Source organism: Netta rufina (genome assembly GCF_964035555.1).
Source record: "Netta rufina genome assembly, chromosome: 6".
Taxonomy (NCBI): Eukaryota; Metazoa; Chordata; class Aves; order Anseriformes; family Anatidae; genus Netta; species Netta rufina.
The window spans coordinates 30,493,838-30,517,413 of NC_140129.1; the positions used below are offsets into that span (position 1 = coordinate 30,493,838).

General features: G+C 39.7%; 1 protein-coding gene across 1 annotated transcript in view; it reads left to right on the forward strand.

The window, feature by feature from the left end:
* The window catches only part of NCKAP5 (NCK associated protein 5), a gene marked incomplete at both ends in the record, with an annotated part of 351,457 nt that overhangs the window by 139,984 nt on the left and 187,897 nt on the right, over positions 1-23,576 (forward strand). Inside the window, one exon of the mRNA XM_084289510.1 lies at positions 18,048-18,181. Within this exon, the coding sequence (XP_084145636.1) occupies positions 18,048-18,181 (134 nt within the window). The remainder of the gene's footprint in view (positions 1-18,047; positions 18,182-23,576) is intronic.

Sequence of the window (23,576 nt, forward strand, 5' to 3'; positions counted from 1 at the left end):
TATGTCAGTTCCTGGTTAATTAATTTCAGAGCCTGGTTTGGTCACCAAATTGAACAATAAATTGTAAGGAGCATATTCGTTAAAACCAATTTACTTTCAGTCTCGTTGTTTAAAATGTAGTAGAAACTGTGTGAGCATATACAGGGATAAAAAGATGCTGGACAATTCCCCCTGCCCCAGTTAGTGGCCTTTCTGAATCTGGCTTTCAACCAGGAGAGGGAGCTACGTTCACTTACAATAACACCTATGTCCAAAGCCCTGTTAAAAAGCAAACCATCTGTTCAAGCGCAGAATATGCTGTAAAAGTAGAACACAAACCCAGTCACTTTTGGTTCACTGGAGTTTATGCGTTTTTGTTTGTTTAGTTTCTGAGATGGAAAATATTAGTTACAGTATTTGAAAATAAGCTGAGCTTTGCAGGGACTCTTGGTGCTTGGCACTGTAAAGGCAGCGATACGCTCTCCTCACTTTTGGTATTCTCTTGCTGCGCTTGCCTGGGATGCTGCTGTAGGTGCCAGCACTGAGGAAGACCATAGTTAAATCCAAAGGAGCAGAAATAAATTTTGCCTCTCCTGCTGGAATCTACCAAAGTGGTCTGTCTCTCCAACGAGTCTCTGGAAGTATTTAGTCAACATAAAAAAAGAGAGAAATAGCATTATATAAGAATCATTGAACAAAGAAAAAAATATATATACGAAATGCATTTATATAAGGTCTGAAAGGCAATCTGTAGAAAGTATGTCATAAACTAAATTGCCCTCAAGTGGAAATTGCCATTTATACATTAGATAACAAAGGCAGGGGATGTTGAAGGCAGCACAGAAAAAGCACATGCAGTAGCTATGGATATATTTGCTATCAGAGCGGCAGTTGGCTTCAACGTGAAGCAAATCCCACTTTATGACTCGAAACAGCTGTACCCCGCTCTAGGCAATACCTCACTGCCTAATAGGAGCGATGCGCACATGCACTAATAACAGTGAATTGTAGCCATTTTCATATCAAAGGTTAAGCTCTGCAATCCTGAACTCCTCCAGGCAATGGCATGAGTTGACTCCGGGAAGCTGCACACTCACTGGATTAATATTCTTGCAAGATGACCTGAATAGAGCCGTCGTTCTGCAGCCCGAGCAGGCAGAGCGTTTACGGGCAGCTTTTCCCTAATGCCGGAAAGCAATCTCGGCTAGCGCTGAATTAGTCGCAACGTCTGAGGCTCTGAAGAGGAAAGGTGAGTGGATAAAGTGGGCCAACAGTTGGAATTTCCTGCGAACTGGGAAGGTAAATTTATTCAGATTAATAGGAGCGAAACCCCTGTGATACGCTTGGTGTTGGTTTTCTTTTTTGTTTGTTTGTTTTAAATAAACCTCTTTGTTAGTATTTTTAGGTTTAGTTCTCCAATCTTGTAGGCCCTCTTGTAAGACCAAAGAACTGTTGTCTTTCTGGTTGCAGTCCATTGATGCAGCTCTGGTCACAATATCCCTCTGAAAAATTGCAGCCTTTTCCTCTTACAGCATCTGTATCAACTCTTCCAGTGGTTCTGTGGGTTGTTGCTTTGCAGTTGCCCTCATGGCAATTGGAGCCAGTTACTGATTTGTTGCACAAAGCATGGCTAAAACAGGGCAGAGAGGGTGCGGCCAAGCAGCAATACTGATTCCCTGAATTTGCCTCTGTCTAATCAAGCCAACCAACGCCAGTGAGCACTTTCACTGCTGGAGAGATGGAGAAAGTAAGGTTTTAATTTCTTCATTGTTGTTATCATAGAAATGTGAACTTAAATATATATATATATATATTTTTTTTTGTATGTGGCACTAGGTAATACACAAACCAAGGCGCTTTTTTGTCTGGGTCATGCAGAATTACCTTATTTTCCAAATGCGGAAGAAAAGGTTATCAGGAGAGAGAGAAACAAAATTTCTGCATGAGGAAGGACAAAGTTTATGTACCAAGAGTATTGCTCAGTTGTGATTCCATTAAATGCCCATTTATTTAAATGAATGCAGTGCTCTTGGAGCTTGTACCATTAAGTTGGTGCTGACCCTTAGAATGAGTCAGCTCCAGCAGTGCTTTAGATTGCATCGTATTAGAGGAAAACTTCACTGCACCAGCTCTGTTCAGCATCTTGTGCAATGGAGTCCCGGTCCATGCTTGAGTTCTGCAGCACCAAGGTAACATCAAAATGTGTCAGTGTCTTGACCGATTCCCAAAACATATATATATATATATATATACAGAAAATATTCTATTGGAGATGAGTGAAACAGAGAGAGAAGAAGCTGGAAAAAACTATTTGCCTGTTTCAGAGCACAGGGCACTTTTTGAGTAGAGATGAAAACCAGTCACAGCAACCAGAGCAAGACTTGGACTTGTGACTGTTCTTTATGCCGTAAAGCAGAGCTTTACTTTGTTGTTTTGTTTTGTTTTGTTCTCTTGGCATTTCATAATCACCTTGCTCTCTGCAACTTCGGGTCAAGGTTTAGAAGAAATATTAGAATAGAGCGAGGAAATTGTATGTTAAACTTGCATAGCTTTGCATAGATCCGTATGGCTTGAGCTATCAACTCTGATTCTTCCTCTCTTTTCCGCCCTACTTCAGTCTCATAATCTTTAATTCAGTTTTTGCTTTGTCAGGAATTTGCTTTTACATACTTTATGTTTGTTTTGGCTCTCTGCTCACTGCATTGTGATAAAGCATCTTTTGATATTCTATGGGATCTTTCATAACGAAGATCTCATGACATAGTTTTCCAAGTCTGGAACTGGTGATCAGACTTGCTTAAATGTCCTGCGAGAGGAGACTGTCTAGACTGTGGGAATGACTGTGATGTTTGGACTGTGTTATTTCCATACCACTTGGCATGTTGCACTCTGCAGTTATTCTGGAAACTAATACAAATAAAAGTACCAGGCCTGATACAGGGCCTTACCTGGCTGTGAGGCAGCTTTCACTCATTCTCCAAACTGTGCTGCTAAGTCCTTCCTTCTTTCCAATACCTGCTGTGGCCTTCAGATAACCAGGTGGATAAAATCCCTACTCGCTGTTCTCATTAAAGGCCATATTCTTCTTTAGCGTTAGCATTGTACAAGGCAGGATACTACCTCCGCCACCGAATTCTTTAATAATCTTGGCAAATGCTTGATGTCTGATCCAAACAGCTTATTTGTCAAACAGCCTTTATTCTGACTTTTCTGCTGGCTGTGTGATTGCCAGTGTAGGTAGTGAACTTGTTGGGGAAGAGGCAGGATCTTACTATGCTTGTAAGTAGTGCTGGGAGCCATTTGGAGCCCGGGGGTGCTGATGTGCTGTGGATAATCACAGCCCAGCCACTTGGGATGAATACCGAGAGGGAATTTGGCTCAGTATGCACAAGCCGTGCAGCAGGCGTTTTGTAATTACATCTTTACACTGCAGATTTGTGATTGGCATCCATGGTGACACTGCTTATTTAGAAACGATTTCTGAGTGCCAGAGAAAATTTGTTATCTCTTGGGAACATCCTGTTTCTGGTAGTATCCATTAACAAGCGCCCCGGAGCGCTGGCTGGCAGAGTTTTCCAGTTAAAAAACTTTCCCCGTGGCTGTCGCTGGAGGAGCAGGTCAGGATTCCCAGGCTGTTGCTGGAAACCTTGTGGTACATCCAGTTGCCCAACAGATGTTGCTGAGGTGATGTTACCCCTCCGATGGAAAACTTGTCATGTGGGAGATACCGTACGAGAAGATGTGCCTTAAATCTGAAGCTGAAAAGGATTTTTATGCTAAAACTGGCTCTTTAGAGTTGTTGCATTCAACAGCTGTATGTTACAGCAGCTGGTAAGGGCAGCCTGCTCACAAACTGGGATATGTAGGAGGAGGTGAATGAAAGTTGAGGTGCGAAGAAGGAGTGTACGTGTAAAACACATTACAAAAGGAAGAGCTTTATACGGGACATAAACAGGTTTGCAGAAATATCCTTGTGAGCCCTGACGAAGCAAGAACACCAAGTTTCTGGAAATTTAATGCAAATGGGACGAAGAAACTTCTCTCAGCTTTATTCTTCCCATGTAGCTCCTGACTTGGTTCTGGATGCCAGGGCTGGGGCAGAGCCACCAGTACTAGCTGGGATTCACCCCCCTGTCCCCACAACAGCCGAGTAATTGACCAAAACACTTGCGCACCCCAATTCCAGTCAACCCAGCTCTGTTTGACTTTACCTCTGTGGTCAGTGAAGCTGGGTTATTTCTTTCAGCCCTATTTAGATAAAGATTGTTCATATTTCACCTGTATGGAAATTGATATCAATCCTGATGTCTTGAGTGAGTTACAGGAAGCAGTAATATTTTACAGCGGTCCACAGAAGCATTAGTAAACAGCAAATTTCCTGTTTTGCAGATAAACAGCAAAATTTCTTTCTCACCACAGCTTAAGCACTATATAATTACAAGTAGTTTGCTCTTCATACTTCTTACACCCAGTGGACAGACAAACGTGGCTGTGAACCAGGCAATCTCAAGAGCATTGCTGTGCATTCGTGATTTGGGGAGGTCGCTCTGTTGCTTTTACAGAGCATCTGTAAGGGAACCTTGTGTGGAAGCGATGGGAAGCCTTGATGTGCTGGCCAAAACGTACCAAAAATTTAGCACGATTCCCCTGACTCCTATTCTAGTGCTCTACACAATACAAAAAGCATGTGGAAGGTCTCACTTGGAAAGAACATGGCATGTTAATTATGTGATTAAGTGCTTTATTGTTCAGAGACATATCTTCTCTCAGCCTAATAGCTGCACCTCCTTCTTTATGATATTTTCAACCAGTGTGAAGGTGGAAGAGGCAGCAGAGAGGAGAGTCACACTCTTTGGTTTTAGTAGTTGGCACTTTCTGTAAAGAAAGAAACGCCTTTTCTATTTTTCTTCAAGAAAATCAAGCAGCTGTAATTGTCAACATTTGCTGTTAGGTTGGAAAATAGCAGACTTTTTAGTCATGTCTTAAATGAGAGATGAGTACGTGACTAAGTGCAATTAACAAATTAGAATAAACTATGGTTAGATGCAGTAAAACTGTTATATCCTGTGTAAATAGATAAACATGGCAATGAAAACCAGAGAGCTCGATGTCAGAGGCTGTGTATCTGGTTTTGATCTGCTCCTGTAGAAGTACACCTACCCCAGCTGTCCTAGTAAGGGAAGGAGACTGAAGGGGTAGAGCCTGGCTGCTGCTTAGAGTCGAGCTGAAATTGGTCTGTGGAAACTCGAACAGACGTTGAAGTGAACCTATTACTGAAAAGGGACTCTGCAAAATGCTATCAGGTTGTGATACAGTCTTTCAATTACTCTGGTTGGACCAGTGAACAAATGAAAAACACGATGCAAACTTGTTGGTTTTTTTCTTTTCTCTCTTTTATTTCAAGTTCTTCCATCTACTGGGCTTGCAAACTCAGTCTGGCCTCTGCAAGTGATGTCAGTTCTTCTGGATGAGTGCATCATCATTCCTCATAAAGATTTTGCAGTGGCAGCTCGGTTAAAAATACCAGTTAAGACGTGCCAGCCAACAAAAAATGCACCGTATTTCCCCATTGCTTACAGCAGTGCCTGCAATGCTTAAGGAGTGAAAACGATAGAGGTCCATTCGTCAGAAAACTAAAGCAATAGGCCTCTGGAATACGTGCATGAAACAGCTGAGTAAATAAGGTGCCTTTTTTTGCAGTTACTTACCAGCCATAAATGGACTCTTCAAGTGAACACAGAAAAAATTGTAATAAGATCTGACATGTTCATGAGCAATGCTGTAAAGAGCCTTGGAAATAGAAATGCTAGATGGAAAGGTAGCTAGGAGCAAAACAGTGTTGCCGGAGGTGTTGAGTGTGTCAGCTGAGAAAGGCAAAAAGAAGTGTGTCTGGAAACTAAAATATCAGCATATCCCAGATCCGCGGGGGCTTGGTGGCACTGCAGATGTTTCTGAGCCACTTCTGACAATCATTATGATCAGTTCTGCATCTCCCGTCCTCCCAATTCTTGTTTAGCCTGACATCTACTTCAGTTAACTTCTTGATATCCCATTTATTAGCAGAAAATATGAATACATTCATGAGAAGTTCAGAGAGGGAAGAAATGCTAACTGTCCCTAGCATCAGGGCAGGGAACGCATGCTACTCCCTGCTTCTGCGTAAATACCAGAGGTCCCCAGAGCAGTGAAGCACAGTTCCGCTGGCCTTTCCCATTACAGCAAATAAAACTCTTAGAAGTTATTTATTTATTTTAATGCTTATCCTGTGCTCTGCTGCTTACCTCCTATCTCTCTAACCCAGCTCCAAGTGGGAAATGCTTGGTTCAGCCACGTGCCTGTTTGTTCTGTGAGCACCCAGCTGTAGAAAAGAAGCCATTCGTATCATCTAACGAACACGTTGGTCAGTTACAGGGGGAAAAAAAAAACAACAAAAAACACATTTGCTTTGGGCATAGGCTCGCGTTCATTTCAGATAAGCAGAAGTAATTTACGCTGTGACAGTAACCCCCAGCAGAGGTGGCGAGGTCACGGCACTGCTCCGTCGCCTGCCTCTGCGCACAGGGGACTTCAAAGCTCGTTTGGCGGTGGGCTGGCAGCCACGGAGGTGTCAGTCCGTCACAGTTCACGTGCTGAGCAATACCCTGTTATGCCTCTATTAGCAGTTCCAAGAGTGAATTATAAGTGTAAGGATTTTTGTGTTTGGGCTGCTATCCATAGCTGCTGGGAACGGCAGCCAGCATTACCTGTGGTTTGACCTAGCCCAGAGAGGTGCTGCTCTGGGTGGTGCCTGCAGCCATGAAGCGTAAGCCACACGGTGCTTGTTAAGCGATGAAGACACTCTGCACAGCTATGTGGATTGGACTGTAATTAATCTTGGGGATTAATCAGCTTGGAGAAGTTGATTGGTTTCTGATGGCCGATAAGTCCTGGTGCTAATCACAAGTTAATGAAAATAGCACTGAACAAAGTAGCACAGTACTGTAATAAGGTTCTCCTTTGTTCTTTATGGGACTTTATTTTTTCTTTCTATGAAATCACAACAGTGCTTGGGCTGGAACTTCATCTAAACTGACAGCAATTATCTACTACTTGACTATAAAACACAGCTGTGCCCTATCAAAAATTAAATGTCATCTGAGCATGTGCAACTGTGGAAACAACCCTCTGTCACATGGCCAGACCTGTGTGTTCAGTGCTAGTTCTGCCCCCGTCAGGTCCTGTGAGGACAGGTACCTTCTGACCCGTCCTTCCACCAGCAGAAGGAACATCAGAAGGGCACACTACTCTTGTTTTTGGTTCCTGTCTTGCTCTTTTTACTCTTCTACTTTGTTTGCCCTTTGCCCAGCACAGCAGCAGAAAGCAAGCATAAAGCAGAGACCTGTCTGCTGCTGGCAGCTCCAGCCCCAAGCAATACCAGCCTCACCACGGCTCTTCCTTCAGGTTCTGCTGGCCTTCTCAGGGACGTGGTCAACAAGAACAGTGAAAATGGCTGGTATTCATTCCTCAGTTCCTTCCTCTGCCTCCAGAAGGGATGGGTAACTCTCTGCAGCTGAGTTTTTGAGCAGCAGAGGAAAATGTGGAAGAAGAGTTCATGTTTGTCTCTGTTGGTTGTAGAATGGTAACAGTAAAGAAACATCAACGTTTTAATTAAATGTTTTGCTGGCCTACTGGTTTTCTTGCCAAAAGACTCTTCCCTAAGTGAGAGTTTTCTTTATTTACAAACTTCCATGACTTTTTTTTTTTTCCTAGATAGTTGTTTTGAAAGCATTGCTGTAGGGCACAAAACAACACATAAAGCACTTGAGAGAACTTTAGTCAATGTTCTGCCTGCGCTGCAAGTTAAAATAGCATTAAAAAAAAAAATCCCATGTCTGTACTTAGTTAGACATCTTAATATAATCATGTCACCTTATCAAAAAAATGTGTAGCAAAGAGCTTGGAATTATAATCAGCTATTAAAACTTAACGTGTGTTAGGGGAGAAAAAAATTTCCATTACATCACATATTACTTGCACTGGTTCTCATTTTGGTATTGACAGAAGTTTGTTCTGCACACTTCGCTTCTGAATACTAGGTATTCATATGAGTTATCTCTGTCTCAATACTGTTTCGAAGTTTTTACTTGATCTTGAAAAACATTACATTATGTTTAATTTAGGGAAATGAAATTTCTTTAATTACTGTCTGTTGAAGCTATTAAAAGCTCAATTACATTTGCAAATTCATTTTTGAAAAGCATTATCATTTTAAGATTAATAATTTAAAAAAAAAAAAAACTTGATCTGTGTGGGACTTCCTTGTTCACTAAGAGTATTCTCTTTACACTCGTCCCCTGTGAGGAAATAATATATCCAAAATGGAAAAAGAATTAGGCTGAGAATGGAGGATCAATACCAGTTTTGGAAATTGGGCTATCAGTTGTGAATTTGAGCGAACAGCAGTTGTTGTATGATGGAGACAGGATCAAAAATAAAAAATAAAATAGAAATCCTTGCCTTTGTTCAACTTTGAAAACGTGATCTGGAGATGATCTTTAAGAAGTTCTAGCTAATGGTGGCTGCTAGGGATGCAGGTGATTCACCTCCATAAAGCGTCTGCAAATGGCGCGAGTCGCTGTGGTCAATTGGGTGTAACCCAATAGACATCTACAGGTGTGACTCCAGGAAAGGTGGTAAAAGAAAAGTCAACCATATACTTGCCTTCAGTTGATTCTGGAAGACTAGGAGTGGGTTTTGGTGTTGGTGTTGGTTTTTATTTTACTAGATTTTCAATGGCAATTCCAATTTTCTGTGGCCTTTGTTGCATGTTTCACAGAATTAACGAGCTGTTGGCAGTAAGAGCTTCCTTTCCGAGGGGTGGCCATAGTTGTTGAAGGAGATGGGCAGGCAGTAGTGCTAGCCATCTAGCTCTGCGTTGAAAGGCTTTATGAATTATTCTGTTAAAAAAAATCTGTAAAATAAATGTTACAACTCCAACTATATATACAGCGCTGCTCGTGTAATAGCCTGCCTAATTCAGATTAATTGTAGGCTTGCAATGATAAAGGAGCTTCAGCACAGCAGTTATTCTGTTGTACAGATGCAATTAAATCTATATCAGTGCAGCATAAATAATGCTAAATTAAGTTGCTGTCCTGCCACATGGTGGCAATTTTGAGCTACTGCACAATGAAAGGCAGTGTTACTTTATTCGGAAGTAGTAACCATACCAAGAAAGTGTTTCTAATTTACTTGAATTGCTCTGGAGCAGTGTTATCACCCAAGAATATAAAGTCTGTAAACTACTGTCACTAAAATATCACTAGTAATAATAAATGTTTCCTATCCTGCTATTCATCTCAGAGCCAAGCAAAGCCTGAAGTTTACATCTGGTAGTCACGGAACACACGCGCTACTCTGTTATGGGGCAAAAGGGAGAGATCTATCAGCATATTAAAACTTAATAGTGAAAAATAAATTATTTGCTTGAAATTACTCACTTTAACTGTGTATAAGGCAGTTTTAGGAAATGCTAATACAAATTATTTAGTGCCAATTAGATTTTCCTGGCTTATTCGGGGCAGCTTGTCATTTTGGGAGCAGAATCCTATTCCAGAGAGTCATTTTTTCTTACTGGAATGAAAGAGCTAGAAGATACCAGCCTAAAATTCGGAGATGCTTTTTATGCTGTTTATATCTTGCTGTTGCAGAGCTTTAGTGGGAATAAGGTTAGGAAAAATGATTACATCGTGAAATAATTGGGGAAAAAAATTAGAGATGTAACATAAGTCAAAGAATTGTCTTCTTAAGCCTCTGTGGTACAAGCCTCTATCAGATGAAAGGGTAATTCATTTTGATTACAAAGCAACGACATAATTTTACCCTTAAGTTTATTTTGAAGAGATGGGGAAATAAAGCTACCTCTCCCTCCATGAACCCTCCAAGTGCTTAAGTTATTACTGTTTATATCTTAATGCTTCACAGTGGTTTAAAAACACCTATAACTTCATCACTGGGAAAGCTTTGAGTGTTTAAGAGTATTTGTCAGTTTTCCCAGTATAGCTGGAAACATTAATAAAGGACAAAGGCATATTAACTGCCACTGTTGGAAAGTTCTGGCTTCAATAGCTGGCTGATTTAATAAAGTCTTGTTACAGTAAAATGATTCAGCTGTAAGCAGCCTGTTAAAATTGTAATAAGTACAATAAGCAATGCACTTCTTTTTTTTCTGTTCGTTGGGGTAGTGTTTTTTCATGCTGTCAAAGTCCGCTACAAGGAAAGCTGCAGTGTGCTGCAAAGTTGTTTGTCAGTGCCTTGGTTTATTTTTGCAGAGAAGTATTGATTACAGAATGAGAAACATTTGGTTTAACAGCGATCGATGAGGAGCAAACAAAGGACACTGAAGTTTCACTCATTTTAATTTGAACAAAAGTACAGTACCTGGTACAATTTATGATGGAGTAACAAATGGCATCTACTCTCTCTATTCTTATAATCATGATTATTTCCTGTCATCTGTGAGTGAAGTAAGTTTAGACAGAGGACCTTAGTCTCCTGTGAGCTGGGTTTGGGACCAGGTTGCACAAAGGGAATTTGATGGAAAGGTCCCGCCTCACGTGGGAGCCCTGGGCTTTGGGCTCTGGGTAATGGGGGTTCAGGTGTCTTCTGTGGACAAGAGGCACTTGATCAAATACTGTTTGATTACTATGTTTTATATTGGGGGAATTAAATACTCACTGCATCAGGAAAAGTTACCCTGTTAAAGAAACCAACTAGAGAGATGAAGTCACAAATCCCAGTTTCCATTTCAATTAATATTTCACACTTAATTCTTGGAAAACAGAAGTGTTCCACCAGCGAGGGGATGGGGGCTAGCCCTCCTCATCCCCCTTTCCTTACTCCATGCTGTTCCATGGCTGCTGCCTGAAGCAGGCTTGCAAAAGTGGAGTGTAAGTGTCTAGCTCCTCTCAGGCAGAAGAAAAACTTAAAAGCTTTTTCTTCCTTATCTTTATGAGTATATCTTTACATTTTGAGTATGCTTGTCACCTAGTATGGAGCTACCACTATCTCTTCATGCTTCCCAGGCCATTTGCCTGTGTGTGCATAGGGACTGGAGGCAGTGATGGAAGGAAGGTCTTGGGGCAGAGAGCCCACATCTGGGTTTAGACCGATGTGACCTGTCCCAGGCTTCTTGCACATCATCTTGAACAGGCAATTTATATTTCTGTGCACACCTTCCTGACAGTAATTTTCCAAACCCTCGTATATGTTGCAGCACAGCCTTTATATTGATGAATGTCCTTATGTTTGTATCCTGCCCAGTGAGCTGGAATCCACTAATTTGGTTAAGAGGCTCCAGAGTTACCGAATGCTGATATGACAGTGATTGCAGTATGCAGCACACTCTGAACACCCCCAGCACTACTGCGTTGGTACAGATAGTCCCCAGTATTATAGCAAAATAGTGTTTCTGAGTACTTTGAATATATGTATAACAGTATTGGGCATTGACTTGCTCTAAAAACTGATTTGCAGAATTTTAATGTGCTTCTAGTAGCTATTTGTTTGCTTGTTTGTTTTTTTTGTTGTTGTTGTCTGCTTCCTCCAGTTGATCCTCAGGCTGGTACCATGTTTTTTTTTCCAGACCAGGCTGTGATTCTATTAAATTATTACTCTTAATGCAAGGTATCAGATGCTTTTCATCAGAAATTGTATAAGAACTTACAGAAGGACTCACTTCAGGTTAGCACTGACTTAGTGGTGCTGCAGACTGTATACAACAATAACAAAAAAATGTATTATTTTCTCCACCTCATTTAAATTCAGTGCAAAGTAACTGTTTGAAATCAATATTAATTATACAGAAATTGTAGCCCTCTTTAGCAAATGCTTAAAAATAGTTGTTAAAAAATTAATGTGCAGGTTAATAGCCCGATTTAGAGCAACATTAAGCCTGTGTTAAGTATACTGATGTCGACTTTTTTTGACAAAATTGTTCTCTGATGTTAATGTGATTGGTAGTGCCATAGTAGTACCATCTTATGATACACTGGGAAAGCAATGAACAAATTCAAGAAGAAAGAAGAATCTTGCTTCTGTGTAAACAGCAGCCCATTTTACTACTTAGGAATTAATCTTAAATATGAGGGGAGGTTCCATTTGTGCCTCCTATAAGACATCTTTCGTATTTGAGCTGAGCAGTCCTGTAACACCCGTCTGTTTGTAAGAACAGTAGTTTGTAAGAAGGGCTAAACAGAAGAAGGAGGGGCCACTTTCTGTGGTGCTGTCGGGCTGACTCCCTTTTGAACACCTACAACCTGTCCAGCACGCGTGGCATGTGTAGGCCAAATGCCTTGAGTATTTCACTTGCAGGTGTCTATAGTTTTAAATCTTGATGCACAGCCATGTTTTTAAAATAGAGATAATATTATTGATCAGTGGAGTAGTATGATTTTTATGTGAAAGATAACTAGCAAAGTTAAAAATAAACTATTTTGGTGTGGTGGGGTCCTTCAACAGGACTGGGGAGAAAACAAGATGGAAAAGCTCCTGGGCTGAGGTTAGGACAGGGAGATCACATGCCAATTACCGTCACAGGCAAAACAGACTTGACTCGGGAAAGATCAATTTAATTTATTGCCAATTAAAATAGATCTGGACAGTGAGAAACAAATTTAATCCAACACCTCGCTGCCCTGCAGAGCTTTGTCCTTTCTTAACTACGCTGAGGCACCCCCGGGGTGGCTGAGGGGCTCAGCGGGGCCCTGTGGTAGGGCTGGAACTGGCTGGAACCGGCTGGAACCAGATGGAAGCATCTGGAACCAGCTGGAACCAGCTGGAACTGCCTGGAACCAGCTGGAAGCAGCCGGAGCCAGCTGTGCCCACACAGGGCAGCCCTGGCCTCTCCTCACAGAACCCCCTGCCTGCACCCAGCCATGCAGGCCCAGCACATCTAACCTACAGAAAACCTACTTTAAGAAAAAGCGAGGCTGTTGGCATGGCACAGTAGGGTGGGGAAGGAGAAAATGTGTGTTTTTTTAGTGCTTTATTTATTTATTTATTTTTGAGTGCAAAGATACAAGATCATCAGTACTCGGGAGGGCAGTCAAGTATGTCCAGCAAAAAAAAGTAGGATGAGACTGGAGCATTTTGAAATGAGAAACCTGCTTGAGTTAGGCAAATGCTTGACCCCAGTGAAGAGAGTACTCTGGTAAGTTTTTGTCATGGTAGCCTGCTTTGAGTGACAGGACTGGCATCTGCTTGTTTTATTTGCAATAACGATTAAAGGAGTTTAACTGCAAGTCTCCACATTCAAAGGCATGACTGTTGTCCACATACAAGTGTAGGGTTGATAGTGAAATAGCCATGAGTGGAAAAAAAATGGGTAAGAAGGTAGCCTTCCCATACAAAAAAAAGTCACAGTGGGTGTAAAGCTCTCACCAGAAATGAAACCCTGATCGTACAGCCCCTGCCCTGTACAACATGCCCCTTGCTCTGCCTTTTGTGGCTGCCACTCGTGCTGTGTACTTTTATTTTTTGTCACTTCTCTGTTTTCCACTGGGTGTTGTAGTGTTAGGGGTCATTCAAGAGCTCCAGAGCGGAGATGTTCGCACTTGGGTGTAAGGTGGAGGAACCATGTCCTGACATTTGCGACATGGTCCCGGTGAATTACAGGAGACGTAAAGGCTGCATTGGGTCAGTCCTGGGGCCGAGAGCATGGCTACTAACCAGGGACTCTGACAATAAGCTTTGTCTGTTTGTCTCTTCCTGGAGTGTTGAGGAGCAATTTGGATCTTTCTGTCAAATACATGTCCTAATTTCGGTTGAGCCATAAATAGTTTTCCTGCATTTTGTTTTGATCATGAATCTCGCTCTGATTTCTTGCTTAACTTTGAGAAGATGAATTAATGTGTGGTACATGTCCCTGACTGGATGAGAAAGGAAACATTTTGACATGAACATTTCTACAGCTACACAAAAAGGAACTTGTTGACGTGCAAATGCTTGCTCACGAGCATAATGAGCAGCTAGTGAAACTCAAATTGCTCACACGTTCATGAAAAAGTAATTACAAACAGTACTTGTTCAAGTGTTAAAATATTCTAGTACTTAACACAAAAGTATTGGTTGAGCTTGCTAACCCTGACTTTCAGTCTAGTTTGTTCACTTGAAATTTTTGCATATTTGGAAAGCTACCAGAGATCTGACAGGGAGATGTGATGAAAGTGAGGCTATCTGGAGAGGCTGAAAAAGGGGAAACAAGAGTGAGGTAAGGGTTATACTTCTAAGAGGAGAAGGTTATAGCTGTGCGAGGAGAGGCAGCAGGGAAAAGTTTGAGCAGAGCTCGTGGTGAGAAGAAGCTGCAATTAAAGAAGAATTGACAAGTGGGAATACATATCACTTCATTTGAAGATAGCAACGATGTTTCTGGTATTAAAACATATTGATGTTTCACAACACTTTCTTTTTTATTTAACCTTTTCTTCATGTTGCATGCTAATCGTATCCCTTTCCAGTAAGCATACATTCAGTATAATAACAGGAACCACTTCTGGCTAGTTCATTTCTTTTCACACACCTTTATTTTGCACAGGAATAAAGTGGGTTTAGCACAGATGAGTTTATAAAGGGTGTTATGACAACGCAAAATTTCTGGAGAATTCAGGGTTGTAGTCTACTTCCAGGGACAAAAAAAAAATCTGTTTAATCCTGGCCTTTCAGTGCATGAGGTTCACTTCTCTGTTTTGACTCTTCATTATGGCTTCTCTGTGTTTGAATAAAAATGTAGTCATCTTTCCTTGTAGATAAGATCACTGCTGCTGGGAGCTGCTTACTGTACATAGTATGTGTGAGTGTTTTGTGTCCTGGAGACTGAAAACTCTCTAAGTGTGGGTGGTGTCTTACTTGTTTTTTCTCCCTTTGGACTCTTTAGTCTTCTCATTCATATGGGAAATTTATTGTAGTTGGGAAGAGAACCTACAATTTCAGGGTCATAGGCTAGTACTTTTGTTTCTGGTCTTGTAGAGAGTCTTGTGATTTGCTTGTTATTCATCCCGTACCCTCAAAGAAGCATAAGCTTTGTACAGCAAGTTGCTCATATAACTAATACTGTGTCTTGATGCTGGCCCTTGAGGTGACTGAATAAAGACTGGACATTTAACTCAGTCCAGCAGTTCCTTATGCTAAAACATTTAATTCCTATAATATTATTGTTCTTGATAGGTGCATTTGTTACTGCATTACAGATAGTTTTCTTAAGGTAACTCCCACATCCTTTTCTCTTCTTACTCTTCCAAAAAAAAGAAAAAAATCCTGTGGATGTGCTGATCTTTTTGTGTAGGATGATAATGCAGACTTTCCCACCTGAAAATACGAAGTAAGTGGTAGCAACAGCATTCTCTGAACTATCAGCAAGAGGTAAATGAAACCTTGAGATAGCTTACGCTGCCCTTCGACCTGTAGGGGACAGTTTGAATTTGTGAATCTCTGCTGTATATTCTATGTTCTGCTAGAAATTGGTTTTGTGGTTAGTGGCAACATAGCTGAGATGCACAGAGATGCAGCACAGTCATTCTGCAGGGCAGCATCAGCGAAGCTGTACACAACTTAGAAAAGATCCATGCAGTGATATGGAAGAAAGGACATTCATCTGCTTTTTGAAGTGTCATATTTTGGTAAGAAACGCTGTGAAGTACCCAAAATATTCACAACAACTGTATTTCTCTGTAGTCCTCCCCGTGGAGATGTGGCTTTGTACCTAATATAGAAAGAAGGTTTATCCAAGGACCAAGAGCATGGCCAGTGTAGCAGAGACACGGAGGTTGGTGCTGTATCAGAGGAAGATCATTGTGGCAGTAATGATGCTGGATGAGTGCAGAAGGCATGGCCGAATCTCTGTTCTTCAGCGTGTAACCGCAGTGGAGCTGTTCCTGCATCACGAGGCTCAGGCACAGCCTGGTGCTTTGAATTAGCTTGGGCACTCAGAGCAGTTCCTCCAAGGTGGCTTATCAGTTACTGTAGGGACAGTTATCGGGGTTTAAGTCCAACTTCTGTAGTCTTGTAAACTTGTCTTAAGCACCGATTAGTAACCATGCCTTTCTACTGGGTCATTTTCTATGCTATCCTCTGACTCCCTGCAAGCTCCAAGTATCTCCTTAGCAGCAGCGAAATGCACCTATTAGAAGAGTGTTCAGCAAGTGCCACTGGAACAGCATAATCTTAAAAATTGGTGTTGATGGAATCAAATCTCAAGAAATTCTAACAGTTTTTAATATTATTCTCATATCACTGGCACAAGTTACTGTTCATGGGACAAATTCTCTTTCTCGAAGGTGCTGTGTGTCTTCTTCTTGGTGCTGAGCACTCTGCTCTTTTCATTTTAGCAGGAACAAAGGATTACTCAGCACCTGTCAGAACGTGGTTATGTAACAGTAAGAACAGAAATGAGATAGTTTAGTTAGAACAATATCTTTATTTTCCAATAATTTGTTTCTCATTTTGCGGTTTTACATTTTCCAGATATTGTGTGTGACTTAATAGACAAACCCCCTCTATTCTCTGAGTAATTCCCCATATTTTTGCACAAGTATGTGGATATTTCATTTAATCCTGTGCAGCCTCCCTTTGTGGCATCTGCTTATTTATCACTGTCTTTAAGATCCCTTTTCCACTTGGTAAATGTTCTTATTTTTGGTCCCTTGGTTACCACTATTATAAATTATTATCCAGTAAGATTTATAGCTGTAAGACTTGTACAAATAATATATCTCTCCCGTTTAATGGCTTAACACTAAGATGCCTTTGTTATTTTCTAATGAAAATGTATGTATAATTTCTAGATAGTTTTTTGCAGGTATGTCATGAAAATTTAGGTCAGCAATGGAACTCCATTAGAGTGTCAGACAGGCTACAAATCGCAATTCACCAAGCACACAGAAATTTTTTAAAGCATATAGGTGGTGCATCCAGGATAACTTTACAGTAACTTAACCTTTTCTTAGGCAACTAACGCCTTCGTTGGAGGAGTATAATGCAGTACCATGTTAATTGCTTTTTTTTTTAAATTGACTTTTTATCCCATTTAAACACACAAGGATAAATTTAATTTAATTTAATTTAATTTCTGTGTAACAAGGTCACATGGAAAAGGCTGTGCATATATATTTTTTAAATTGAATTAGCGTTTTTTATAACTTTTCAGTTCATTCTACTCCTCCTAAATCACATGTAGCTACTTTTTAAATAGAGTTTTGAAGTCATTAGGATGCTTTTCTATGATGTTTTTGTATCTGGACCTGAAGTTTAAAAAAACAAAAACAAAACAAACAAACAAATAGATACTCCAAGACATATGTCAATATATCCAGGTAGCACAGTATGCTTGTTCCTGTAGTTCAAGAATTAGCAACAAGCATAATCTATTTGCCTTTGAGAACTAGCAGTAAAATTAATGGCATTTTTATTCCTCTAATTGTTTGTTTAGATTCCCAGTTTTTACAGACATATTCATATGTTTGTCATAGTATTTCTTTATATAGACTCAAATAGACTCTGTCCTATTCATAGGAATCCTGCCCCTTATTTTTTGGTTTTGTTTATTTGTTTTGTTTTGTCTTATTTTTCTGGTTTGCTTACAGCAATACCAGGGCTGTAGAATCTTGTCCTTCTCTGTTCTTGAGACTGAATCATTAAGGGATGGGTGCAAGTTGTCATCGTGACTTGATTCAGGCTTCCTGTATCTATCACCAAGCAAGATAGATCACAGATCTTAAATATTTTTGCGAAATTTATTTTGAGTCGAGGTGAAGAAAAAGCACTTGGAAGGAGAGGATGGTGTTTGGTTTTAAATAGCTTTTAAGCTGACTTCAGTAAGTCTGAGCTATGTAAGTGTAGCTCATTGTGATGGGGATACTCTGAAAGGCTCTCAATCCCTCATTTGTTATTCTGTGTATTATTGCCATTCCAAAAATAAAATAAAATGATCGGACTGCATAGTTGAATATCTGATTATTTTTACCAAATTAAATATAAAATTTATCCTAAAAGTGTTTTACATGTACAATTAATAATAACTTTCTATGGTCTTTCAGCGTGAGAAACTGATACATGAGTTGGAGGAAGAAAGACATTTAAGACTTGAGAGTGAAAAAAGATTACGGGAGGTAACACTGGAGTCAGAGCGTAGCAGAGCTCAGATGCGTGGGCTACAAGAACAGTTTTCCAGGTACGTTGCATAAATAAATTACATTCAAAATAAGGGAAGAACAAACTTTGGTTCAGAAAGATTGATCAAACCTCTTCATAGCTTGAATGGGTGGAATCTAAGGCAAACACTGCTTTCCCTCTGAAGTTCTGTAAACATAGCAGGATTTTGTCAGAATGACTGTTGTGACTGTTCTACATGAGGTAAAATTTAAAAGGCTTATGCCATTTTTCACTATAATGGTGAACATTTTAATTTCCAGGATTTTGTATTGGTTAGAATTCCCGGTAATATTCTAAGATGTACAGGTCTTCACTTCTCAAAATAAGTCCATGTTTGGTTGCTTTTCTGTTAACCAACAGCAGTGGTTTTGATCAATCTCAATAATGACAAAAAAGTGATGCCTTTTACCAGCTGGGTAATCATTCTCCTTGGACAAGCTCAGTGCCTCATCCTGCATTTACTGGAGCAGAGCGTTGTGCTAGGGCAGAGCTCCACGTACAAGGGAGCCAGCCTTGAAAGGGGGATGGAAGACAAACTGTTAATTCAGATGGCCACATTAAGGATTGGAGTTCTTTATTGTTTTTATGAGGCATGATGAGATCTTGTACATCATATAGAATTTTTTATTGTTTTTGTCACGTGAACAGAAACAAAACAATCAAACCAGAATTGAAAGAGACAATGGAATTTTATGTTATATATTTTCCATCAAGATCCAGTATTTTAACTCACTCCCTCAGGTCTCCTTCCCTTAGGCCCCCAAATCATTGAAAAGTTCAAGTTCAGTTTCATATGATGAAAACAAGCTATGGGATGTGTTTTTTCCTTTGGTTGTTGTGTGTGTGTGTGTTTTGTTTTTTTTTAAGGCTTTCTTTTTAAAAAATTTTTTTAGTTCTTGGGGTTTTTTTTGCTCAGTGTCTGCCATGCTGATCCTCTATCTGAGATTGGGTTTCTAGGCAACGACAAAAAAGCAGTTAATAGCAATAATAAAATTTGTTCTGATCTGTTATTTTGTTTTTGGAAAAATTCCATTAATGTTCTTTAGATTTAAAAGTGTTCAGAGATATTTGAAATTCTTTCTCAAAAAATGTTAAAGATGTTCTTTTTCTTTTTTCTTTTTTTTTTTGGTTGCTGTTTTTCTATTATTTTTGTTTTCAATTTTTATTTATTCTGATCAGAGTCCCTGTATAATATACACAAATTAAATACACCTGTACTCTTGTTTAGAAAATGGTGTTATATATTAATCTTTGTTTATGGATAAATTTCTTGAGGTGCTGATTTTAGAACAATAATTACAGTCACAATAATTAGAAACCTTTGAAATAAACTTTTTAAGTTGGTGCAGTCCTGATTAAGAAAAAGGAAGGAACGAGGTGAGAGGAAACCAAACGGTTTCCAGAATAATGTGTCCAGTAACTTGGTAAAATTTTATCTGTTGCATATTCGTATCTTTTCAGGATAAAGCTTCATTATTCCTGTGAAACTATGGTAGCCTGATTCTTTTCTACAGTATTTCTGAAAAGAACTACTGTATTATTAGTTAGGATCCCTGAAGTCCACTATCTTCAAATTAATCCATTCTTTTTCTTCTATTATTTTATTTTCAGTCTAGCTTGCTCTATCTATAAAGAAGCAGAGGGATACAAGCTCTTTGGATTAAAGCTGTTTGTCTCTTTATTTTTGTATCTCTGATTTAGATAAAGGTGAATACAGTCTAAATCAGTGTTACGTTCTGTATAAGACTGTCTGCACGTTAGCTATATTAATTGAAGACAAACTTAAATACCACTTTTCATTAATAGCACCTGAGGTTGGCCCTGTTATTGCCTGTGATGAAAACTGCCATGGGCTTCGTTGTGCTATGATTTTATTTTAGTGTAGACCACGGCTAGGAAGAGAATGCCTCACTTAAACATACTTCAGTTGCTTTTAAAACCTTGTGTTTGTCATTATGAACATTAGTGGTTACTTTTTCTTATATTTAGTAGAATATTAAGGTACAGAACTTCTCCTTAAATGAGAGTGTTTTTCTCACCCTGTTTGAGCAAGTAATGGCAACAGGACAATCTTGTGTTCTTTGGAGATTCTGTGTTGTTTGAAGGAGATGAGGCTTTTTTCTCCAGTTTGAGCGTAGTTAAATGGGACAAGACAGGTGGTGATAGGAAATATTAAAATTAAGCAAATAGGAAGTACTTTAGAAGAAACTGGCCAGAGAATAATACTCTGGGCCCAAATGTTTGGGATTTCAAATGAAGATAGACCAAAGTAAGAACATGTATTAAAGCATAAATCTTTTAAATCTGCATAAGTCCTGAACTGTGTTCATTTACATGTAGTGCAGTTGGTTAAGCTGTGATTTGGAGGTGTTTCTTTGCATCTCAAATATTTCATTTGAAAGAGTAATGGTAATAAATCTATAATGGTTTGTGGATAGTGGCTGCCTGTGGCAGGGGGGGTGGAATTAGGTGATCTTCCAGGTCCCTTCCAACACAAACCATTCTGTGGTTTCCATGATTCCACGACTCTATGAAAGCTGTAAGTTGACCTTTCTCATCAGCCAAGGAAAGCTGCTTGTTCCACGCTGAAATTGTGTGAAGACTTCAGTCTATCAAATAAGCATCTAGTTTGAGATTGAGGAATTCAGAACACAAGGGTTTTTTGTCTGATTTTTTTTTGTTGTTGTTTAATTGATTGACGCTTCTGTTCTTACCAAGTAAGCAGTATTCCAGGCTAAGAGTCTGAAGTAAATCGAAGTTCTCTTTCTTAACATCTATATAAATCTGCCAGAGCCTTAAGATGACACAGTGGTTAGTTTGATAAATATGTGACAGTTACGCAGAAGAAGAAAGAGCATTTAAAACCAAACTTATTTTCCAGAATTCCATTGTGGTGTATCCATGCTGTTTTAAATTTGTCTTCTAATTTTATTGGAGGGGAATGTATTGGAGGTGCGCAAAGGTCCTGAAAAAAATATATTTAATGCTAAAACTAGGATTTTACGCTCTAGTTGAATGCAGTTATTTTTTCATTGCCTTAGTATAATCTCACCTTGAAGTGAAATCTTTGATGTTTTCTCTCTTAAACCACAGAGATCTGTTGCTTTACTACAACTACTCTGTTACTATATAAGGCCCTTTTTGGCATGGCAGTGTATAGATGAACGTTGCTTAAACGCACAATGACTAACCCTATAAATACCTATCACCCAGTTCCTTCCAAGATAGTGTCACGCAGTCCAACTTCTCCGTTTTGACTATTGGCATCTCTCATGCATATACTGACAGGTTAGCATTCGCGATAGGATTATGCCTGCTGTCTCTTTATCCAGCTCTGGAAGAAATTGGGTCAATTCTTCTTGATGTATTTTATTTTATTTTATTTTATTTTATTTTATTTTATTTTATTTTATTTTATTTTATTTTATTTTATTATTATTTTATTATTTTTTTATTTTATTTATCTTTGATGGCTCACAGTTTAACATCAGCTCCTCCTTGGACGTGTTCCTTTTTGGACATTAGAGAAGGAAATGCAACCACTGCGTCTTGTGTATCTCCTTGTTCTTAGATTCAACTGTGCTTTTCCTAATTTCAGCATCTTCCTACAGCAGTGGGAGCAGAAACACAACAACCCTGCCCGAAGCAGTAGTGATTTATAGTTTCACTCTAAAAAGCACACTGATATACGCAATATAAATTGATTACATTTCTCTGCTATATATCAGTAAGTAATACAAATTGGTTTTTGTTGAGTGGATACAGTAGATGTGACTCCAAACTGGGATTAAATGGTAAAGCAGTAAAAGAAGTAGCTTTACTTAAGTTATTTTGATTAGTGTTTTGGTCTAAATGGAACCAGTTTAATAGAGCACACCATTGCAAAGTATATCTTTAAACAATAATTGAGGAAACTGGTATCAAATCTTTAAAATCCCTTTTGGGTAAATTTAAAAAATTCTTTCAGTTAAGACGATGTTGTTTATAGGTATCAATGCCTGTGACTGGAAAGCTGCCTCAGGCTTTTAGGAGGAGATGTTACTGGAATAGTAGGAAATGATCCTTGTTTGGTCTGCCAGAGTCCTGCAAATGGGATGAGTGTAATTCTCATTAGACCATATTTCAGCATTCCCTCACGTCAGTGTTGGCCTGTCGCTTCTGACGAGGGGAAACGTGACTCCTACAAACCTGATAACACTTTGTGTGAAAGGACTGTGTGTCCATTATTTTGAGCATAGCCTACATGCTTTTCTCCAACTATTTTTAATTCCTCTTGCTCTATTCAGGCTTGTCCACAGGTGAGTGGAGATGGTAACTGCTTTCCTAGCAATTGCAACAAAGAGATCTTTCCCATTTCCAGCATCATCACATCACCATTTCTAACCCTGTCACATCTGCTTGATGTGAGAGTGCGAGAGGTCACCACCTGCTTGCGCTTCAGAGAGGCCTTACTGCCATGACTGGTAGTCCATATAGAGCAGAGATCATTTCTGAGAGCATAAACCAGCAGGATGTATCTGTAGCTCCTGTGGTCGGACAGTTTGTCTAATGCCCATTGAATGCCAATTTAAACCATTAATAGCATTTCAGTCTCATTTCTGGGTGATTAAAATGCTCTCCTGGCAGCAATTTATGCTATTCCTCTGATTTTCTCATAGAAGGGATGAATAAAATACTGTGTAGGAATTTGTTCTTTTTCTCAGAGAAGTATCACAGGAGGAGCTGTCTGCAGTCTTCCTCTTGTTTGTGTAGTTCTGCAGAAATCTCTTGTCCTCCCCGAGTGGCCTGAACAGAAGATTGTTGGGGGCCAGGCAGTCACAAAGATAGCATTTGTAGCAAAGGCTGGCCTTGTCATACTGCCTCACAAAACTGAGGCATTTAGGTACCTCTGGATTTCACTAGATGTGCCTGTGAAATGTCATGTAGACATGCAGGGCGCTGGGCAGGGTGCTGGGCAGGGTGCTTTCGCTGGAGGGGTGCTCAGCTCTTGGCTCGCCTTGCTAAGCCTCAGGACGTGGTATGAATAGCATTTTACTGGGGCTTTGACCTAATGCTTAGGATATCGATCTGGACTTTTTATTAGAATTGACAGAGTAAAAGGATGAAGTTTCTTTTAGATTAACACTGATGGGGTGAGCATATTAGTATTTTTATTTATGTGCATGTACAACCCTTAGGTACATATTTCATCCCTAATCGTTGCTCAGAAGTGTCAAGCACTGTTTTAAGTAAGATCAAGGAGCTTTTGTGTGAATAGTTTTTATGTGGCAGAAAATAAAAGAATGGTTTTACCAAACCCCTGAACTTGAGTCTGAAGAGGAGGTCGCCTTGAGTTGTATAGGAGTTTTGGTCCCATTTCACAGGCTAGTCTGGACTAAACATTGTAGTGTCACATTGTTTTACCAACAGGAAGA